Here is a 23,634-nt window from a genome sequence, read left to right as displayed (position 1 = left end):
CCAGTCTCTACAAATTACACCAGGGTCCTAAATTACCACCCCCTCCCTGCAACACACACCCAACTATCTGTGATGCATGGTGGCTGTGAGAAAGGATCCTATAAAATTTGATCCTAGGGGATCAAATTTATCTGCTGCCCAGTGAAAATCAGGGACTTATATTTCAGACACATTTAGGATGCCTATGACAATTGCCTCAAAAAAAAAAAATCAGATGTGACTGTGCAGCACTGAAGGCAATTTTAAAAAAAAAAGAATAAAATAAGCCATGTGCTGCTGGGCCATATGGGTAGATCAGGGAGTTGCCATGGAATAAATGATTATCAAATCTGGAAGACTGAAGGGAGAAATAGATTGGACATGAGAAAAAGTGATGAGGGAAAGAACTCCGCAGAAAGATAGAATAGGATGGAAATGATAATGTTAAGAAGGATCCAACAAAACCCAAATTAAGCTTAGTGAGGCAGGAGACTTCCTTTTTGGGCCCTTAACCAAAACAAACAAGAAGTATTGGATGTGTGTGGGTGACAGGCAGCAACGGGAAGGCACCAGTATCTCTGAGGGAAGTTGGCTGAACACCCTTCTGACAAGTGCTGTTGAGTAAACTCACACCAGACAGCTGACAGACATCAGCTCCCAATCGTGGGTGACCCAGTATAGCCTTACAGCAAAGCGTATTTGTCCATCTGTTGTAGATTGTGCAGTTCAGAAAATGGGAGTTCCTTCAAAAAGCTAGCCCTGACAAGAGAGCCACTGAACTAAAGACAGTTTGGGCTGAGGGCAGGTGCTGGGGAAAATGTAGACCAAGTCCCAGAATCTTATAAAATCAGGAGAGAGGGTTGATTCAGAACTGACCAGAGGTCAGGGACTGACTGGGAATTGAGACGCTAAGCGCCAGTGTGTGTGTGTGTGTGTGTGTGTGTGTGTGTGTGGTGTGTAGGATGATCCTAGAAGAGCATTGAATAGAAGATAAAATAAGAAAAACTTGGCAATATACAGTGAAGATCCAGAGGAAGTCGCAGACAAATGCCTTCATCGTTCTAGGCCCCTGCAGCCCTGCCCTGAGTACATAGCCGCCTGGTGCTTAAGGGCAGGCTCTAGTTGCAAGGCCTGCTTGCAGTGCCTGCCCCATGGATGGAGTCTCTGGGTGAGCTTGCCCTGCCAGAGCCACTGCAGCAGGGGTAGCCCAGGCACATGGTTTGTGCCATGTGACTTGGCTCAGGGCTCTCACAGTTGACTGGGAGAGAAGTGGGTCTTCCATCAAATAGCAGAACATCTTCAGGCTGGACAGCACCTACAAACCTCTTCGAGAAATACAAGGGCCAAGCTGACCAAATTTTCTGCAGCACTTGCATAGCAGGACTGTGGTGAGCAGAGCTGGGGCAGGAGGCCATGGAGGACTGCTTTTAGGGGAATTAGAAACATTGATGATGCAAAGGCAGCCAATGATAGAAAGAGGGGGAAATGGCAGAGACATGGAAGGAGACAGTTCCTTCTTTGGGAGGAAGAGTAGCTGGTCCCAAGAGTTACCTTTGTTCCTAAATTGCTTTACAGTTTGTATCCAGTCCCAGTTGGTAGCATGCTTACAACATCCCTCCTTTATCTGTTCTGAGTGGGTCCCTGGTGCCTTAACCACAAGCACTCAACTGAGAGCATGAAGCACTATGTGATTCCCCATTGACAGACTGCTAGGAACAGGGCACATGAGGACAGCACCTCTCTTTCTTTTCTTTTCTTTTTTTTAAAAAAATATTGTATTTATTTATTTATTTATTTAAAAGGCAGAGTTATAGAGAGGCAGAGATAGAGATAGAGATAGAGATAGAGAGAGAGAGAGAGAGAGAGAGATATCTTCTATCCGCTGGTTGACTCCCCAGATGGCTGCAATGGCCGGAGTTGCACCCTTCCGAAGCCAGGAGCCAGGAGCCAGGAGATTCTTCCAGGTCTCCCACTTGGACTTGGGTCATCTTTTACTGCTTTCCCAGGCCATAGCAGAGAGCTGGATTGGAAGAGGATCAGCCAGGACTAGAAATGGCACCCATTTGGGATGCTGGTGCTTCAGGCCAGGGCTTAACCCACTGTGTCACAGCACCGGCCCTGAGCACCCCTCTTTCTTAACACCCTCACTGGATCACCACAGGGACAGTTCTGGAGTGCTCCAGTGAGCCCAGGGCATCCTCGTCTAGAAAGTGTTTGTTCTTCTCCTCACCTCCATCATCTTCCTAGTTTATGGATATTCTGTCACGTCTTCCAGGGCTTCCAAATATAAGTTGCTTTAATTAACAGTTTCATAGCAATATTTTAAGCAATTGTTATTTGAAACCCCATTCCCAGGTACAACACCTGTCTAGATGGTCTGACAGAGTGATTCAAGCCACTGCAGAGCTGACTCATGGGTTCATGTCAACTTGAACTTAACCTGTCTAGCCTCATTTTCCTTATCTGTAAAATGGGGATGGTAACAATAATTATCAGAGATTAAATAAATCAATACAAGCAAGGCTTTGGAAAAGTGCCCAGGGAGTTGTAAACCCTCTATATTTGTCCCCCTGTACCCTCAAAGACATTCATTCTTTCCCACAACATGGATATCCATTAAAGGTTATGGTTTCCCTTTACAGTTTGCTTGATATCTTTGACAGATCATCCCCAGGGTTTGGAGTGCCTTCTCCTTAGCTTGAATTGCATCTCCTGTCGGGAGAGAATGGACTAAGGGAGAGGAAAGGATTCTATCTTTGACCTTGTGGAAACAATGTTCCTCCTTTGTTACCCAACACATTTGGAACTCCAATGAAGAGAAATTCAGGCTCCTCAGAGTGGAATTCTCTTGAGCAATTCTACTCTGAAAGGGATGTAGATCTTCACCTCTTATGGTTTAATCCCAGGGAACCCTGAGCAGAATGGCATTGTGTGGACAATCCCAGCTCAGAAGAGAACAAAGCTGATTGCTGATTGATTATGCTTAGGTTGTTATCTGGTCTGCTGAAAATAGCAAAAGCTAAGCCATAACAAAGTGCCAATCACAACAAAATAATAATGACCATTTGCTACCTACACCTTCTACTATTGCCCTCCTTTAATCATATAACAAGTCTGGGAGATACATATTTTTATTTTTTTTTATTAACGAGGAAAACAAAGCCTAAAGAGGCTAAGCAACTTTTTCTCTGTGTTGAGTAGCAGGCGATGACAAAGCCAAGATCTGACCCTGAGTCTGTCTGCTGAGAAGCCCAAGGTCTTTGTTTCTTGCATATCAGATGTTTTAGCCAGGAGCTTACACTTGGTTGTGTCAAAGCTCCAGACCTGCAAGCAGGTCTTTTCTATGCATATTAGCAGAGAAAAAAAACCAGACTTTAGGATAAACGGTAATATGTTGAACCCTTTTGCACATTCCTTCTTATTTTCTTTTTTTAAGGACGATAAACAATTGGGCAGATTCTTTTTTGGACAAACTGGTTATAAGCTAAATCATCAAGAATACAAAGGTACTTCAAAAAGGTTCATGGGAAAGGGAATTAAAAGATAAGTTCATTTTGGTGTAAAATTTTTTTGAAATCTGTGCCTATAAACTTCAAAATGTTCATGAAAATTCATATTATGAACATCTAGGCATGGATTTCAAAATTTGGAAATTGGATATTTGGGAAATCCAATAGTTTCAGAACAGAGATTTAAAAATAAAACAGATCAGTATTTTTGGACACCGTTCATGTGAATTTTAGTTGGCTTTGAGAATTCTCTGTAAATTCCCAGAGGCCCCTCCCCTTCAAGTAAATGGTGACTGCTGCACGGAGACCCAAGACCTGGAGAAGGAATCTTTGTGTCTCATCACCTCATGCCCCACTTGTCACTCTTGCATTTGCCACACACTTTGGGAGGGAGGCAGTAGTCACAGGTAGCTTGAATCTGATTTGTGGGAGAAGATAGTGAAAAGGGAAGGGAGATTAGGTCGACTGCTTCCTTTCTAAAGGAGAGACGTTGGACATAGCTGTGTGGTTTGGTAGCCATAGTATGGTTTTCCCATGCAACTGAAGATGATTTCCATATGGATCACAGTCTTTGCTGGTCCTAAACTTTTTGGTGGGGAGATATTTGTACATGAAACTGAGGCTGTCACTTAGCTGTGGCAGTTTCCTGCTCATCTGCCTGGCTATTGTAGGACTCAACTACTTTGATAGGAAAGAAGAGAGAAGGTGGCTTTCTCCTTTTGTCCCCCCTCCCAGCTCCATCCCCTGGTAATACTGCCACCCCCACTCCCCCATATTGTACAAAACAGTGTGAATGTGCTGAACAGGTCTGTGAAATTAATTATACTGTGAGTGCTTGGTAACCAATGAATTGTAAATTGTACATTATTAAAACAGCATCAGAGCTCTGACTGATCTATTATTCTTTGGGGAATGAATGAAGATAAGGGCTTTATGCATTGCAGAGGCCTTTCTTGCCACCATACAGCAGGCATGGGGAGGAAACATGGAGTCTTTTCTGTTTTGTTTCTCTTCAAGTTGGATTAAATAGAAAGCATCATTTTTTTCTGCTATTAAATTGTCATGCGCTCTCACATGGCTATTTGCAGCATTAGTATGGTTGTGGGCACTCAATAAATGCTATTCCACAGTGATTGTGATCATGTGTTTCATGTATGCTCGTCCCCAGACACAGTGCCATGTCAACTTGATGTGAACAGGAGACATATGATATGGCATGGCATTGTAATAAAATAAATTGTGTTGATATTGTGCTTCTCTGCAAAAGCTCAGGAAGAATTCAGAATAAACAGTCGGAAACATGAAAACATTGGCTGAGTATGCACCAGGGGTCTTGTGTCTTCAGTTGAAAAGTGAGAATCTGGAAGAAATGGTTTTTCTTGTCTCTTCCTTCTAGACACAACAGAATCACCCCTGGGAGTTGCTTGTGAACCTCTCTTTCAATTGAACTAGCTCCCCAGTGCAGAATTTCACAGCATTGTTCTACCTGCCATGATAATCCCTCCCAGGCACATCACACTGTGCTCTGTGGAAACTTTCTCTTTCCATAACTGACCAAGGTGGCAGTGCTAGGACTGTAGCTGCCAGTCAGCCACACAGCATTGCCTTTACAAGCAGGCATTCCAGCTAAGAGTACTACATCAGGTGCCAAGAAGACCACATGCCAGCCTGCCTCCAAGTAAACAAATGGTTAAAACTTCACCATTTCAGCAGGACATAAGATGCCTGCAGACTGGGCTAACCCTGCATGCCATGCAGAATCAGCTACATAAGCTGCGATGCCTATGTAGAAAGAAAAAAATGGACCCAGTGTTCCAAAATCATTAAGAATGTTGGGATGGGCATTTGCTGTAGCAGTTAAGACATTGCTTGTGTTTCCCTCATCCCTATAGGAGTGCCTGGGTCCGGATCCTGGCTCTGTTTCCCATTCTAGTTTCTGGCTATTGTGCACCCTGGGAGGCAACAGGTGATGGCTCAAGTAGTTGGGTGCCCAAAACCCAACTGAGTTCTTGGCTCCACTGCAAACATCTGTGCTCAGAGCCCTGTTTAACTGTGCAGGTTGTACACTCTGGAAGCCAGCTGTGGTCCAGGGGGACATGTGCACAAAGGTTTGGGAGGATTCCTGTGCATTTCAGTTTTCAAGTACCCTGACTGGGCCACCAGACAATTTCTGCATTTCTGAAATGCTGAGGACAGGGACGTCCATTCTTTATCCTGGCAGGAGCTGCAGCAAGATCACTCCTCCATCACCATTGTCAAGGGGATGGCCAATCTCAATACAGGACTGCTATGGCAAGCACACAAGCTTTAGGGGAATGATGTTTTGTGATCAAGTCTGAAAAGGCTCCAGGGATGGGGTGAAGTGCAAAGACATATGAGGCGCAGAGAGACAGCTGTGGAAAAACACAAAAATCAGTTTTTTGATAAGACTTGTTCTTAGATATTGTTATGGCCTGATTTTTCCCTGCCCTATACGTTCATGCCAGCTTCTTGTCCTCCAAATAACTCCTATGACTTTGAGCACAGGGTGGCTATCATTGCTTCCTTGTATTCTAAGAAGCATGCTTTTGTCTGCTCTTTCATGTATTCATTTTGTACAAAACAGTTGAGGGGATGACAGAGAACAGGAGCACAGAGTGTGAGATGCCATCAGTGGGGGCTGAAGAAGGAGCCCAGGCACCTGTGGTGACTGGAGAATGATGCCAGTTCAGCGGAGAGCAGCTGGCAGAGGGGTAGGCAGGAGAGCGAGATGAGCTGTGCCAGCTTCGCAGGTCTGACTTCCTACAGGGGACTCCCATGTCCCTGGGACCCTATCACCCCCTGAGAGGACCTCTACCTGACTGCTCTCCTGGGGAGACAGATAGGATCTGCTAGATAGGCTCACCACCAATGTCCTGCTTCTTCCTTTTGGTATTTTTGTCACTGGGCATGCCTGTGGAGCCTTTAGGGCAATGAGTAGATCAGCCGAGAGGGGGCAGCCTTCAGATGGTCAATCTGGTTGAGATAAATTATTCTCAATAGCTGAGATAAGAAAACAACCTAAATGTCCTTTGATGGATAAAGAGATACAAGAAATCTGGTATCTGTATATGATCTACGATCGAATATTATTCAGTCTTTAAAAAGAGGGAACTCTTGCCATTTGCAACAACATAGATGAACCAGGAAGGTGTTGTGCTGATTGAAATAAACCAAGCATGGAAAGACAGGTTCTGCATGACCCCACTCATAAGGGGAGTGGAAAAAGTAAAACTAATCAAAGTAGTGAGTAAGAGAGTGGTGGGGTGTTGATGGGGAAGGGAAGATGTGGGTCAAAGAGCACAAAGCTTCCGTTATGCAGGGTGCATAAGCTCTTGAGAGATAAAAGTTCTGCTTGGTGATGCTGCTTAACACTACTGTACTCTATACCTCAGATTTGCTACAAGGGTAAATCTTGAGTATCTCCTCCTCTGCCCCTCACCCAGCACAGAACCAAATGGTAGCCGTGTGAAGTGCTGGGTATGATAATTTGCTTGATTATGGTGATTATTTCACAGTGTACACATATATTAAAATCTCACGTTGTACACTTAAATGGATACGATTTTTACTGGTCAATTATATCTCAATAAAGCTAAAAAAAAAAAACTAAGAAAAAAGTAATTTCTTGTGTAATCATTTCCTTGCTGCTTTACAAAATAGGTTTTGCTTTCATTGCAAAAGAACACCAGCTGAAAATGTAGCACTCAAAGAGGGTAGGCAGTTGGAATTCTACTCCAGCAGGCTAGCCATAGGTGAGCCAGGAGGGTGACACTGCCCCGAGACAGGAGGAAGAGACTGTCACCAGGCAACGAGTCCTAGGTATGAGTGCAGTGTGCCCTAAAATTCAAAAGAGGGCAGCAGTAACTTGCACTGCCTGTAGGACCAGGCAAGCATGGGAACCTCAAGAATGTCAGCAGAGCGTTTGCTGGTTTTTCAAAACTCAGGCCATGCAAGGGTTCGCTGTGCAAGAAATATGTGCTTAAATGTAAAAGTACGTATTCGGTAAATAAGATCTAACGAGCTTGGGTGACGTTGAGGGAAAAGCGGAGGCACATTGTTCACCAGGGCAGCCTCACAGCATGTTACTTAGTGGCATACAAATCTGCCACGGCAATGTCAGCAAAGTTAGGGACTCAAGCACAAAGGAATAAATGGCCTGGAGTGAAGTGGTGAGGCTTCCTGGTGCTGCTACTGGCTTGACATTGCTTTTGCTGATTCCCTGCCCTAGCAGGAACCCCCTCACAGTGTGTGTGCAGCCTCCTGCTACAGGATGTGGAGAAAGCAGCTCTCTGGGATTTTGCAGTGCTTCCAGGAGAAAGTTTGTGATAAGAGGGTTGGACTCCAGATCTCAGTTGGGCGGGGTGGGGGGGTGCAATTTCAGGAAGGTGGAGAGGAATAGGGTGGAGAAGAGAATAGATTTGCTGAAGGTGAAGAGGCCTAAAGCTCTCTGATTGAAACAACCTGTATCCCAATCCTATAAGGTTAAGGTATTAGAATTTCATCCTCAGCATCACCCAATAGACCACTTTATAATCCAGTTTCCTGGAAAAGGTGATATTGGGATATGAACTGCAGGCAGAAATCTTATTTTTGAAAAATCTTAATTATTTCAATGAGAGAGAGAGAAACAGATCTTCTATCCACTGATTTACTCCCCCAGATGCTGGGGCTGGGCCACATGGAAGTCAGAAGCCTGGAATTCATTCCAAGTCTCCCACGTGAGTGGTTGAGTGCCAGGTACGTAAACCATGACCATAACCTGCTGCCTCTCAGGGTGTACATCAGCAGTTGTAGAGCAGAGACTCGAGCCAGGGACTACAATATGGAAATGCAGGTGTCCCATGTGGCATCTTAACCACTACACCAAACACCTGCCCTGAAATCTCATTTTTAAAATAAACGTTGAATGGAATTTGCAAGGCTTAGGAGAGCTATGACTGTCTTGTTCATCTGACCTGGCTTTACCCAATTATTTTCACTGGAAATTTTTCTTTTATTTAAAGAAGTTTTAAAATCATTTCAACCTACCAGGAAAGCATCAAACTGCAGAACAATCTAGAAGATGCTGCCTCTAAAAGTTGGAACCTTTTGTTTATTATAAGCATATCGTTGATTTCTAGAATAATTGGACCTGTTTTTTTTTACTCCATTAACAAGTTACACTATTAAAAGTAAAGAGCTTCCATTAAGACTTGGGAAAATGCATATTCTCTCTCTTTTTATTTTTTTGTAACCTTGAAATTAACAGATGCTATACTGTCTAGATACATATCTGATGCTAAATAAGGGTTTCTGAGAAACATCCCTTAAAATTCTGGACTGATTTAATATTAAACAATTACTGTGGAGCTGAGTTAATCAGCCCCTTTATGGGTATTGGTGAACAGAGAATGCTGTTCACATGTAATAATGAAAACCTGACTTGGCAAGAGCTCGTCCGTCTGCCATGATTGGGCTGTACGTCTCTGTATTCTCTGTAATATTGAGGCAGGAGATGATTTGTATCGATGTTTTACATGTCATGCAATTAACACCGCAAATTGATAAACAAATTGATAGGCTGTCTGGTGCCCAAATAGGATCATTAAGGTGTCCTGGGACTTTTGTAGGTTTCCTTGGAGTCTACTTGTAGACTAACATAATCCAGAATGATCACAAAGTCTTTTACCTCAAAAGACCTCTAGACAAAAAGATGCATCTCTCGTTTCCTGGAGCAATCAGCTCTAGAGGTTCAAAAAGAATAGTTCTCGTACCCTAGGAGCATAGTTCTCTCAGGGATAAGTCAGTGGGGCCTCAAATTACAAAAAAAAAATTGCTGTGCTTAGAGTTTTTATGAGGAAAATGATCTGTAAGAAAAAAGAACTAAATCCATCAGTGTGAATAGGAGATAACCATCTCAAAAAGAGAACAACCTGATGCTATAAATGCTTGCACTAAGTATCAAAATTAATAAATTTTCCTTGATTGTAAGTGAGAAGGCTGAGATTTGGCCAGCAGCTCTACCCCTACCTTAAGTCCTCCTACAAATGCATGTTTAAAATCTCACAGCCTTGGCTGGCGCTGCGGCTCAATAGGCTAATCCTCCACCTGAGGCGCTGGCACACTGGGTTCTAGTCCTGGTCGGGGCGCCGGATTCTGTCCCGGTTGCCCCTCTTCAAGGCCAGCTCTCTGCTGTGGCCCGGGAGTGCAGTGGAGGATGGCCCAAGTCCTTGGGCCCTGCACCTGCATGGGAGACCAGGAGAAGCACCTGGCTCCTGGCTTCGGATCAGCGCTGTGCCGCAGCATGCTGGCTGTGGCCGGTGAACCAACGGCAAAAGGAAGACCTTTCTCTCTGTCTCTCTCACTGTCCTCTCTGTCTGTCAAAAAAAAAAAAAAAAAAAAAATCTCACAGCCTCCAATGAATGAATGGATGAATGAATAAAATCTGAACAGCTTCAGTTTCCTTATCAGTAAAAGGAGGGAATTTTATTTTACTTTAAAATTCTATTATTTTGTGATTCACCAACAAACTGTGAAGGTCACAATGAATGAAAACCCAAATATTGGTTTCTGTGTCCTGTTGGATTAAGCCCAGCTTTGGTTTACAGGGAAGGAAATTACCAGAAAATATGTTATACTGAAAGTACAAAGGGTATCCTTTTCTAAACCATGAAGAAATACACAGATTTTAGGGTGTTTAAAACCTTAGTCTCTTAAATACTGCTTGGTATACTGCATATCACTCTGGTGTTTGCAAATCGTTTCTCTACCTGGAGAATATTGTTCAGAGAGCCAGATGACCTAACCCTGAATATAGGAGTTTATGTGTAGAGTTTTGTCTCATGCACCCACCTTCAGCATCTCTCTCTGTCCTGTAGCATTTAGCTATATATCAGAAAAGAGATCAAAATGCTAACAACACAGCATTCCTCCTGACCACTCTTAACTGCTCCATCAACAGATAGAGGCCTCCTTGTTAATTTCCTGCATGCCTCACCTGATCTTTTTCTGCCATCTCAGCACTGCAGTTCTTTCTTGCTCCTCAGAATCTTGTCCTCTCTCAAGTCTTTATTCCATGAACATTTATGTCATTTATGTCTTTAGTGTGCAGAGAAAGTTAGGGTTATTCTGGAAAGAAAGAGTTGAGACAGAAAATAGCTTCTGTGCAGAGAAGACTTGAAATCTTGGTCTCCCTGAAATGTTTGTGCATTTTTGAAACTTTGGGGCTCCAATAGTGAATGAACACACTCATGCACACACATACATACATATATACCCACACACCTCTGCACCTCCATCCCTCCTCATTGCATTTTCCTACCAGAAGAGAGCATATACGTCCTAATCATTCTTGCTTCTTCAGCAAGCATGTGACTTGCTGATAACCCACCTCTGAAGCAGTAAGATGAACAGGCACAGGAAGCATGAGAGGAAAGGAACTAACAAATCTGCAACAACTCATATGCCTGTGATATGAGCTCTGCACACACACGATCCTCGTGAAGTGTCTCAGGGCTAAGTATTGTTTCTCTATTGCAAAAGAAAAGTTTAAATACGTCTCAGGTTAAGTAACTTGCCCAAAGCCACACTGTCAGAGCTCAGAATCTAACTCCACAGACTTACTTTTTTTCTTTTATCAAAAATCTCACTTGATTTTGGAAGAACTGAAGCTATTGTTTTCTTTATTACTTTTCATAAAGATTGCACGCAATTCTACCAAGAAGATATCTATTACATGAAAATAGGTACAACTGTATTATATCCCAATTTTATGTGTATATTGTATGTTAGTATTTGATAGCCACAGTCTGTCTTTCTGCATCATTTTGCATATGATTTCTTAAGATGATAGAATGCAGCAGAAGAAATTAAGAATGTTTTCTAAATGTATTGTTTTGGAAGAATTTCAATACCATGAAAGCAATTGCAAAAGTCTACTTGCTCAGGTCTACCTTCTCCAAAAACCAAACACTTTTCAGACCATCATGCAGATATGTAATGAGAGAAGGTAATGCTTTGAATGGGCATAAAAGAGGGTGGAAATTTCCTTTCTTTTGAGTTTTTCTTTAGGAAATAATATGAGAAAGTGAAAACTAAGTTATTATGAACACTTTGACTCATAACAGGGTTGGAATGCTAGCAAAGGTATGAAGGACACAGCCTCCTGACCAGTCACCCGCCCCAGGTGACCCCGCCTCCACAATCTGACTTTGTAAGCAGTTCCTGCCCAGGTATCCCCCATCACCAACTTCCCTTCCCCAACCTGACACTGCAGCCTTGACCTTCTGTTGGTATTACTTTAACTTAGAAACTTATGGCATACCAATAATATCTCAGCCTCCTTATCATTTGATGCCTTAGTGTTCTGTTTCTCAAAATGGGGTTCCTGGGAGACCTGCCTCATATTCACCAGTGAAAAGCTAAAATGCGGCCGGCGCTGCAGCTCAGTAGGCTAATCCTCTGCCTGCAGCGCTGGCCGGCACACTGGGTTCTAGTCGCCGTCGGGGTGCCATATTCTGTCCCAATTGTCCCTCTTCCAGGCCAGCTCTCTGCTATGGCCCGGGAGTGCAGTGGAGGATGGCCCAAGTCCTTGGGTCCTGCACCCAAATGGGAGACATGGGAGACCAGGAGAAGCACCTGGCTCCTGGCTTTGGATCAGCGCAGTGCACCGGCCGCAGCACACTGGCCGTGGAAGGAAAACCTTTCTCTCTGTCTCTTTCTCACTGTCCACTCTGCCTGTCAAAAAAAAAAAAAAAAAGCTAAAATGCAGACTCCTAAGCCCTATCCCAGATCTCATTAGTCAGAATCTCAGTGGTGGGGGAAGGGACGAGAACTCTAGAATTAACTATTTTAAAATCTCTCTAGATGATTTTTATATAAAATCATAGCCATTGTCTTATACAATATTTTCATTTTCCCTTTCTTTGAAGAACCCTCTAAGGTATGTTATTGTCCTTTTCTTTTTAAAATTTACTTTTTCAAAACGGGGGGGGGGGGGTGGAGAAATAGAGAGAGAGAGAGAGAGAGAATTAATCTTGCATCCATTGGTTCACTCTTCAAATGCCCACAACTGAGTGTAGGCCAGGCCAAAGCCAGGAACCCAGAACTCAATCTCAGACTTCCTTGTGGGTCACTGGGACCCAGCTACTTGAGCCATCATCTGCTGTTTTCCAGGGTGTACATTAGCAGGAAGCTGAAGTCTGCAGTTCAGACTCAAACCCAGGTACCTTGATATGGAGTGTGGATATCCCAAGCAATGTCTTAACCTCTGTGTCAATTGCCCCACCCCAGTTATTATTCTTATGTATGTATTTTACGGATGAGGCAATTAGAATGTGGAAAAGTTACTTGCCTAAGAGGACATAGCTAATAAGTTTCAGAGCTATGACTACACCCAAGGTTTCTAGCCTGACTAGACAGTCCGCGCCCCTTCCCCATGCAGTGCTGTTTCCACAGACTGAATGGAGAGTCTGTATACACAGATGTGGTGGGTATAATTGTGGAGAATAACATATGCTGAAATTCGTCATGGGTCATACTTGGTACTATTAAGTCTAAAAATTCATCAACAAACCCAAGTTAATGTAGATTTTCTCCCATAATGTTCATATGTGGGGTCTTCGAAAGTTCTTGAAAAATGCATATTATGAAAAAATTATACATGGGTTTCAAATATTTTTGCACCAAAATAAACTTGTCTTTTTTTAAGGGACTTTAAAATATATATCTGTTACTTATTTATTTAAAGACGGAGAGACAGAGAAAGAGAAAGCTTCTATCTCTGGTTCTCTTTCTAAATATGAGCAATGGCCCCTGAAGTCCAGAACTGGGAACTCAATCCTGGTTTTACACACAGGCTACAGGAACTGGACTCCTTGAGCCATCATCACTTCCTCTCAGAGTCTACATTGACAGGAAGCTGGAGTCAGGAGCAGAGCTAGATATGGATACAGGTAGTCTCATATGCATGGGTTCCTTACCTGTGTCTTAACTACTAGGTCAAGCATTGTCCTCACAAACTTATTCTATTTTCCACGAGCTTTTGAAGTACTCTGGTAGCTTTGCGATCTTCATTTAGGTCTATGATCTGTTTTGAGGTCACCTTTGTGAAAGGTGTGAGTTCTTTTCTGTTTTTCTTCTTGCACATGGCTGTCCAATTGTTCTAGCAGCCTGTCAAAAAGAATCCTTTATTGAATTGCCATTATGCCTTTGTCAAAGAGCTTCAAAATTCTTGATCCATGTTATAAGAATAATTTACCTCCGTTCTCTAGTTTAAAAGGCAGAGACTAGTCCAGCATTTAATAAATCATTTGCTTAAGATTTGAAGCCCATCTTCTCAGGCCAGAACATGAGGCAAGTTGTAGATTGCAATAAAAAAGATACACTGCTGAAGCATAAAGTAGAATAGAATCCATCCAGGATGAGTTTCATGGTCCTGGTTGAAGAAACCAGGCTCTAGATTTGACTGTGCCATTTCACCTTTTGGGTGTTTGTCTCTTTCTCTTGAAAAATCAGAAGGTTGTAAGATACATTCTAGGATTCCACTTTCAGGGTCTCAGATCATAGTAGGGTTGTTGGAAACATCTATCAATAAAAGGCTTCCCCATGGATGGAGTCAGCTGGTCCTTCCAGGGCTGACTCAAGAGGATTCACCGCGTTTATTGTGGCTGATTTATCCAATGCCACTTCCCCAGTCCAGGAGAACAGATGCTGGGACACCAGAGATGTGACAGCACTGTTTTTCCCAAGACTCCTTGCCCTCCCCCCCCCCCCGCCCCGCTGTGTTTCTCCAGACTCCTCGCACCCCACATCAGCCAAAGTCATCCCTCCTTGTCCTGTTTTCATCTCAGGCACTGATGTGTCTTTGTGCTCCTTTCTTTCCTGGGGACTCAGTATCTGCTCTGCCTCTCTTCTCTCCTGCCTCTGCTTTCAACTCTCTTTGCCTGAGGCTGATCACATTCCCTCATTCTCAAGAACACACAGCTTATCTATTTTCCATGTTTAAGGCAGCCAAAGGCTTTTAAAGATAATGGAAATCTCTCAACTGAAGTTTTGAGCTGCAAAGAATTTGCTAGATTTGCTGGCACAGAGAATTACAGGAATGCTCCTCTAGTATTTGTGGTCTGGGATCCTCAGAAGGTCAGGAGTCTACCAGGAATAGAGTCACGTGAAAATAATTCTAACATAACATGGGTGTGTGTGTGGCTATTTGGAGGGTGAGCCGGAGAACTGTCAAATAATTTTTCAGAAGGGGTAACAGTTGAGTCTTGAAGAAAGGCTAGTTCTAGCAACAGGCAAGACTAGGAGTGGCAGGTCAGGGGATGCAGGCAAGAATAACGTACTATGCCATGGAAGGAGGCATGAAAGCATGGCATGTTAGGTGTGGATTGGTTAGTTCTTACACACAGATGGGGAAGGTTAACTCAGCTGGTTTAGCTGCCTCCTCTCTTACCTCCATTGCTCTACCAAACCATGAGTATCCTGAAGCTTCTCTCTTCTTAGTTGCCATACAATTTTTTTGATCATAGTCAGTGTGGCTAAAGTACAAAATATGTATTTGAGGGGCTGGCATTGTGGTGCAGCTGGTTAAATGACTCTTTGCGATACTGGCATCCCATATCTTAGTGTCAATTCAAGCCCCAGCTCCTCTACTTCTGATCCAACTTCCTGCTAAGGAACCAGAAAATGGCCCAAGTTCTTGGGCCCCTGCCACCCATGTGGGAGACTAGAATAGAGTTCCTTGCTCCAAGCTTCTTCCAGCATTGGGGCGTGAACCAGCAGACAGGTTGTGTGTGTGTGTGTGGGTGTGTGTGTGCACACACACACATGCATCTCCCTCTCTCTCTGTTGATCTGCATTTCATATATATACATACATATATATATATATATATATATGTAAAACCAGGTACAGTGGCAATGTCTTAAAAAGGTGGGGGAGGGTTGAAGTCAGCCGGAGGTGAAAGAAAGGCCTATTGGGTGACTTTTGATGAACGCTTAGGTCCGGTCATAAGGGGCTTTGTATCCTGATCCAAGTAGCTGGACTCTTCTCCACAAGCAGAGGGTGACTGTTGAGTAGTGGTGTGGTTAGAGTCATGTGGCAGATAGAAAGGAGGGAGGAAGGAAGATGAAACAAGGAGACCAGATTAGGAGGTGACCTCAAATCCAGATGCAAATCAGAGCCCATACACTGATGAAATAGCTTCGATGTTAGGAGGCTGAGAGGATTTGATGGAGCTTCAGCAGGCATTTCTGGGCTCAACTAAATACAATGGAACAAGAGCCAGCCCAGCCAATTCCCAGGATTCTGACCTTAGTGTGAACCGGGAGGATTCAATCAACATAAGGAATCTAGAAACAGTGGTTTTTGTGGGGAAGACCAACAACTCCTGTTTCAAATCTGCTGCTTTTCAGAGGTGGATAGGACCGGAAGGCAGATAGATAATGATCTGAAGTTTAATTGAGATCAACACAAATGAAAGGCAAAGAAAGTAACTGAGAGATTTAACTGAGAGGTTGAGAAGAGGCTGGAGGAGGCATTCTTCAATCAGCTCAAAAAATATTTGACAAAGCTTTGGTTGGGCATCACGGGACATGCAAAAAAAAAAATCCTACATGGCCTTCCAACTTTAGGGACCTACTTTGTCCTAACTGCAGCCATAGATTCAGATTTAGCATCTATGAGAAGTGTTTGCAAGAATTATTGGTGAAGTCAAGTATACATTTTTTAAAAATTCTGCTTATTTATTAGTGAGCAGAAAAACACAAAGAGACAGTCAGAGCTCTGATCTACTGGTTCACTACCGAAATGACTGCAAAGGCCAGGGCTGTGCCAGGCTGAAGCCAGAAACTGAGAACCCAATCCAGGTCTCTCACATGGGTGGCATGAATCCAATTACTTGAGCTATCTCTCAGGGTCTGCATTGGCAGGAAGCTGGACTAGGGAGCAGAGCTAGGTATTGAACCCAGGCATTCCCATGTGGAATGTTGGGTGTCTGAAGTGCTAGGCCAAACACCTGCTCTGGTATAAATTTTTTCTGTACCTTTATGTCTGTTTGCCTGGCTTTCTCTAAGGTTTGACATACAAATAAATATTTCCTTTTCTCTTTTTTATCTTGAGATCAATCACAAGGTGAACATCCACTTCTAGGGTATGATAAACAATTGATCTACCTGTTCTCTATTTTCTATCCTTCTTCCTGCTTAAACACACATGCTTGGTTATAGCACTCCAGAAAAATATATAAGGTGCCTTTTTATGGAGATCCCCAATTTGGGGATTTAAAGAGAAAATGGAGAAAAGTTAATACAGCTTACTTACTTTTTAGAATGAAAATCCCTTTTGAAAACTATTTTCCTTATATTGGCTATTTTTACTACACACACACACACACAGAGTCTGTCAATTGACTGCTAATACTTATGAAGGAAGTAGTAAATATTTAAGAAAATACTTTAAATATTTAAGCAAATGTTTAAAATATTTAAGAAACATTCTGTGAATATGTATAAACTAGAGGACTGTAATAACTTCTTTTGAAATAAAAAAATTTAAAAACTTTATTATGCTTGCCAAAAATGCCGATAGACATTTCAGATCATAAAGAAAGAGTTGATGAACAGTGATTAAAAGCAAATAATGGTGTTCTATTTCTCCAGGAATTTACACATTTTGCCAATACATACGTAATCTCTTAGAAAATTCCTATCTAAAGTACGAGGTTTCTTACTGGGAAAAAGGTCTTCAGATACTAGTGGATTCATAGAGAAAATTTCATGTCTTTTTTTTCCCAAACATTTTATGCTCTAATCCTCTTTATTCGTATTGTAGCCAGTGGAATATAGGGAACACATTCAGTTCTTCTTTCCCCAGAAACTGATGTGTTTACTCACTTATGGACTCAGAGGAGCTTTTCAAATTAACTTCAATTTTTACAGCTCTCTATTCAGATCCCATGTGTGAATTTACTGTGGAGCCTTATGCAAGATGGATCTAACTTCAGCAGGGCACTAGTGAGATGCTTTGCTTTGGTGAATGTGGAAAACGTTCGGTGATGTGGTTCAGACCTTAGTTTTAGCACTTAGGCCAAACTTCTCAGAATGAGCCAAGAAATGAATAAGTATAAAGTAGGCACTTCAATGCAAAATATACTTTAAAAAATTCGCTAAAAATTTGAGAACTTTTTCAATTAAGGATATATGACTTCAGATTGTCTCCCTGGGACAAATTAGCTCCCTTTTGTAAGGGTTTTATCTTTGAAAGTATCCATTCAATCAGTGCTCAAGGTAGAAGTCTAAATAAAATTACAAACCTAAAACCTTTTGGGCAACGGTTCCAATTAATAAAACTAATAATTTAGTGAAATGTCATGAGTTGGAATTGTGAGAATTTGTCTGACTCTGAAGAAGACCTACTGAGGGCAGCCCTAATAAGATTCATTCTGAGTCAGGTTAATCAATTTTCTGGACTTAGAAGCAGCAATGGAAGACTTCCCTCCCTCCTAAACCTGGAGAGTTGGGTGTTTAGCCCTGGTACGACCCAAGGGCTATCTGGGTTAACAGAGGTATATAATTAAAGTGCACCAGCTACAGCAGCAGTTTTATTTGGCTCTGCCCTACTGTAAAATAATTTTTCCGCATTTTGTACCTTTTTTATTTTTATTTATTTATTTTTGGTCTTGCTTTCCCTGGACTTCATCCTGCCGTCTTCTTTAGGGTTATTACTTCCTTTCCTAGCAGATATGGAGGAGAGTTTCCCTCAGTATTCAAACTAGACTTTTTTCTGTTCCTGTCACCATTTTGAAGCTACATTTTCCCTCACATGGTAAGAAACCCTGTAAATAATTGAGGTGATGTATCAAGAGACCCATTCTTGATCTTGAAAAATTGCACAACTCAGTAAGTCAATTAAAAACCACAAATTTCAGGACCTTTTGCTCAGTGAAGGTTTATTGTAATAGAAGGCGTCTAATACATTACATTTGGGGGGTCAAAATTTTTAAAAGTTCTAAAAATGCAGTTAAAGCATTGACAGTAAACTTGAGTATGATTTACACAATATCGAAGGATATTAGTTCTTTGAAATGGAAAGGTATTTTTTTTTTCTTTTCAACATGTCTAAAACATCAGGATTTTTTGTAGGAACCTTAGAAACAACATCCACTGTGGGACAGTTTTGAATGAGTCTCATTCTTTGGTTGTGCTAATACAAGGAAAGCCTACAAATAAGACCAGAGAAGTCTGGACAGTTTCCTTTGTTAAACCAAGTATCTGAATAATTAGAACAACCTAGATAAGACTCAAAATGATTTTATCTGGTTGCTTGCTTAGGACACAGCCAACATTTTAATAGAATGTAGAATCTTACACAACTGTGTATAATTTTTTTATTGTTGTTTAACATACAATGACTCTTGTTTCTTTAGAGACATCAAATGCTGGTTGAAAGGAAAATGCCAAGTCTCTGAAATATAGTTAACTATAGTACTTTTCTTTTAGAAGATTTTCATGCCCCAAATATATATTAACTAAGGAGTGATATCTATCTGTAAAAATTATAAAATGTTTATCCATTTGCTTGAGACTCAGGGTCCACCAGTACAAGAATTAAACTCTATCCAAAGGTATAGGTGGGGTTCGGCAGTCCAGAGGCACAATTCCAACCAACAGGGAACATGTGACCTGTTCTCTACTGAAATTAAACTGCCAAATAAAAAGGAGGAATTGTGCCCTTTTTAATAACAAAGAATGCAATCAGATTTGGAATTCCAGCAGTGTTCTGGTGTTTTCCTCATGATGTGTGACAAGAATGAACAAAAATAAAACAGACCTCATCTAAAAAAGCAATCTTGACATTGTAGGGTTCAACACCAAATATATCAAATTCTAAAAATACAGAAGACCAGTCACCTGGCAGAGCTGAGGGGATAACATGTTGTGGATGGACCAGATTTTTAAACCTTTCAATTGACTCTAATCCAGCATTACTTCTTGTTCATTTCTGTTGAGACATTGCCACTTCAACAACTCGGGACTACGGTATCTCATATACGTATAAATATTTGATTTTGACCTCATAAAAAGTCCCCTGGGTCTATAACACTTTTATTCTTGTATAATCTGAAACAAATCCTTTCCTTTAAAAATCAAACAGACCATGTTACACACACAGCTGACTATTTACAAAGCACCCAATTAAATCCTACTTAATTCTCTCTAAAAATTCCATCTAACTGGTGTGTAAAGTACCCACCACATTAAATGCATAATGTTCAGAAACCCCTGATAGGTCTATCTAACCTAGAAAACAATGCCTTCCCTTAAAAAGAGAGTCTTAAAAAATTGTCAGGTTTTAAATAAATGAGACCAGAAATCACAGTACAAGACAGATAAATCTACTTTAATATTCACATGTAAAAGTTACACATCACAAGAGATTGGACAGTAGCTTAGCAGTAACTAACATAGCTATAGTGAAAATCATTTTTATAAAAAAATAATCTAGATGCAGTCATCAGAATTTTTGGTCTACTTAAGTTAATGTTTGAAGATCGACTTTTATCCCTGCTTGAAGGATTTGCCATTACGCCTTTTTATCTTTTTTCTCCCACTGTTGCCTATTAATATTCTTTGGAGGAAGGAAGGCAGAAAGTGTTCATTTCCAAGAGTTTGTCCTTTGGTTGCAAGCAGAGAACATTTTTCATTTCAATGATTTAAATAATCTGTACAGACATGAAACATCGTGACATTAAGCGTTAGTGTAAAATGAAGAGTGATAAGCATTTTTTTGTTTTCACTTTGAAGACAGATTTCGTAAACTCCAAGCATTTCCCCATCCTATATTTAAAACCACCCAGAATCCATTTTGACCTCAGTTAAAAAACACAAACACATACTTTTATATTTTTACACTATAAAACCCTGTATTTAAAAAAAACACCTGATAATGTATATTTTCAACACGTATGCTTCAAATACAAAGACTTCAATCTAGGTGAAAGAAAACACATTGGAATGGACTCAGAACGAGTTTATTTTGTGATTAAACATCTCATGCAGTCATGCAAGACCTCAATCTATAACTGTTATTTCCGAATCTACCATACGGGGCAAAACAAAAACAAATTAAAAGCCAGGCCAAACCAAAAAAAAAAAAAAAAAAAAAAGACATTCAAAATATCAAGAGCTCTGCAACTGAGCTGAAAAATAATTTTCCAAAAGAAATATTCCCATAGGTTTAAAAAAAAACACACAACATAATATTTACAAAAAATATTTAATTAAAAATATCTTATAATTACAGTAGTCTATTAAAGCATATACTTTCTCACACTCATAGAACATCTCTATATATACATGGTATGAAATGTCACTCAGTTATCTATACAATATGTAACATTCTTGCAGAGAAAAGAAAGTTCCCTGCCCGTTATAATCATCTATTTTAAACAATAGATGTAAAAAAAATTATCTACAATGCTCTGGTATATTAGTAAAGCTTCAAAACAAAAACTGAGCTCCTTGGTCACAAAGTAGGCTTCTAAAGTCGGATTTACTCGTATCTTCTATTTTATCAGTCCTGTCGCACTTAAAAGTTTAACTGCACCTCCAAAACACACAGAAATGTACAATTCACAGCGGTTATAAATGAAGAGACGAAAGAGAATACCTATGCAGAATGTTTATGAACGTGCAAAAAAAAATAAAATAAAAAGGATGAGAGTTTTAATTGTTCCTCCCTCGCCCTCTCTCTTGGAATGACGAATGAAAGCGTTTTCTAGACTGGCTGAGGTGTTCTTCCCTCGGCGGCTTTTCCACCAACTTCTGCTCTTCCCCCTCCCTGGGCAGGCGCCTGGCTCGGGCGCAGGCGGCCGCACACCTGTGGAAGAGGAATGAATAGAGGGGGTGTGTGAACCTTCCCGCTGCAGACTGCCTGGCGCCGCCGACCAAACTCAAGACATGCTTGATCAACAACCCCAAACAAACCAGCGGGTCGGACAACACCCGCAGCTGCGGCCGCCCGCGCCCCGCCGCCAGCCCCCTGTGGCCGTCAGCCTGCGCGCGCGGGACCTCGGGGCGCTGTCCACGCCCACGAGGGTGGCCCGGCTGCGGGCGCAGGGCTGACGTGAGGAGCCCGCCGGCCGCGTCTGCACGGACAGGGACAGCTCCCCAGCTACACGCACACCCCGAGGAGAAGTGCGGGTGCACTCGCTAGCTGGGTGGCGGGAACAGAGGGGGCCCGCTTCCCCTCAGACCAAGGAGCCCCCAGGGCCGGGCGTCTCCGGCCACCGGCCACTCGGGACGGACAAGGCGCGCTCACCTGCACAGAGCGGCTCAGCGGCACAGAATGCTGTCGCCCTGCTTGTTCACCGCGCCGGCCTGCAACGGCAACACGCAACACCAAGGCAAAGGTTAGCCGGCGCCAGCCGCGAGCCCGCACGGTCCGGGCTGCGTCCCCCGCGGCCAGCCTGGCGCGCGCAGCCAAGTCTGCAGCCCCGGGGAGCCCTCCCCGAGCCGGCTGTGCACTTGACAGCCCGCGATGCGCTCCGCGCGGGTCCCGAGCTCGCCGAGCCCCGCCTGTGGCTGGTGGCCCGAGAGCCCGAAGGGAGGGGGCTGTCATTCTCGCGGACCCCCCACCCCACCCCACCGCGAGGAGCGGGGAGCCCCCCGCGTCCCGCCGCCGCCCTCCCGGCCCCCTCACCGGGTCCGTGTTGAGCGCCGTGAGCGGGGTCCGCGGCGGCGCGGCCGGACAGGTTCCGGCCGGGTGGAGCGGTGGCGCGGGCGGCGGCGGCGGCGGCGGCGGCGGCTGCCTCAGCAGAGCCGGGTGCGTCTCCAGCGCCAGCTGCAGGTCCAGGATGTAGTCGATAACGTGCTGCAGGATCTCCACTTTGCTGACTTTCTTGTTGGGCGGGATGGTGGGCACGAGCCTCCGCAGCCGGCTGTAGCAGTCGTTCATATCGCACTGCAGGCACAGCGCCGGCTCGTCGGCCGCCGCCTCAGCCGCCTTGCAGCGCGCCGCGGCCGCCGCCGCCGCCGCGGCCGCCGAGCCGCCCAGGCTGTGGCCGTGCTCGGCCAGGCAGCGCAGCGCCAGCTCCCCGCCGCCGCAGCCCGACGGCGCCTTGCGGCCCGAGGGGCGCACGGGGCTCACCGCCTTCATCGCGCGCGCCCTGCGCCCCGCGCCTTCCGCAGGCGGACCCGCTGAGGTGAGGAGAGGCGCGCAGGCAGGTTCCGGGCCCGCCTTGCCTCGGCTCCCGGTGCGCTCGGGCACCCGCAGCGCGCCCGGCGCTCCAACAATTGACGGGGAGGGTCGCTCCGGGGGATCTCTGCTCAGTGGGCAACCCTCGGCCCAAAGCGAAAGGCAAGAAAAATCAAAAGCAGCGGAAGAAAGTGCCCTGGTCACTCCCCTCCGAGCTCCCGCTAAGCCAGTGCTGGGGGTCTGGGGTGGGGGGGGTCTCCGCCGCCCCACTCCCGGAGCCGACTCCCGGAGCCGACCGCCGGCCGCGCCTCCTGCACTACGCTCCGGCCCAGCCCGCCGCGCAGCTGTCTTTATAGCGCCGCGCGCCCGGGGGCGGGCCCAGCGCGCCGGCCTGGGCGCAGCGCGAGCCGAGCCGAGCCGAGCCGGGCTGGCGCGCGGGCGGGGACGCGGGCGGTGCTGGGAGGCGGGGAGCGGGGCACCCCGGGGTGGGCGGGGGGCCGGGAGTGGCCCGCCAATCAGGCGGGCAGTGCCACCTCGGGGAGTGACGCTCCGGCCAATGGGAAGGGCCCTCCATGCCGTCAACGCTGTGGGGTCGGGGCGCGGAGGGAAGCGCTTGGATGGGCGTCGGGCCGGGCTGGGGTGTGCTCTGCGAGGGCGGGGGGAGAGAGCGAAGTTCCTGCGAAGAACTGCGGGAATGTGTGGCTGGAATTCGCTCCGCGCCGGCCTCGGCCGCCGGGGGAGCGCGGGGACACCCGGACACCCCCAGTAGCGCTGCTCGCGGGGACCCTGCGCCGGCCGCCGCTGGGTCCCCGGCCTGTCAGTACCTTGAGAAAGACCCGCGTTCGTTCTCTTCGGTATTTCACCCCCTATTGCATGGTTCGCCTTTTCACAATTGCAGAAACCACAAGGATGGGATGGAAATGTGTAGCCTTCTTGTATTCTTAAAAAAAAA

At 44.3% G+C, this 23,634-nt stretch overlaps 1 protein-coding gene across 1 annotated transcript; it reads right to left on the bottom strand.

The window, feature by feature from the left end:
- Positions 1–19,859: 19,859 nt before the first annotated feature.
- On the bottom strand, positions 19,860–23,106 carry ID4 (inhibitor of DNA binding 4). The gene is made up of 3 exons (XM_051832583.2): positions 22,188–23,106; positions 21,807–21,865; positions 19,860–21,365 (listed from the first exon to the last, which is right to left on the bottom strand). Exons 1-2 carry the CDS (start codon positions 22,641–22,643, stop codon positions 21,821–21,823), a joined length of 501 nt encoding a protein of 166 aa, XP_051688543.2. The 5' UTR covers positions 22,644–23,106; the 3' UTR covers positions 19,860–21,365; positions 21,807–21,820.
- Between the last annotated feature and the right edge of the window lie 528 nt (positions 23,107–23,634).

Source organism: Oryctolagus cuniculus, chromosome 5 (assembly GCF_964237555.1).
Source record: "Oryctolagus cuniculus chromosome 5, mOryCun1.1, whole genome shotgun sequence".
NCBI lineage: Eukaryota > Metazoa > Chordata > Mammalia > Lagomorpha > Leporidae > Oryctolagus > Oryctolagus cuniculus.
This window is presented reverse-complemented; position numbering and strand designations above follow the sequence as displayed.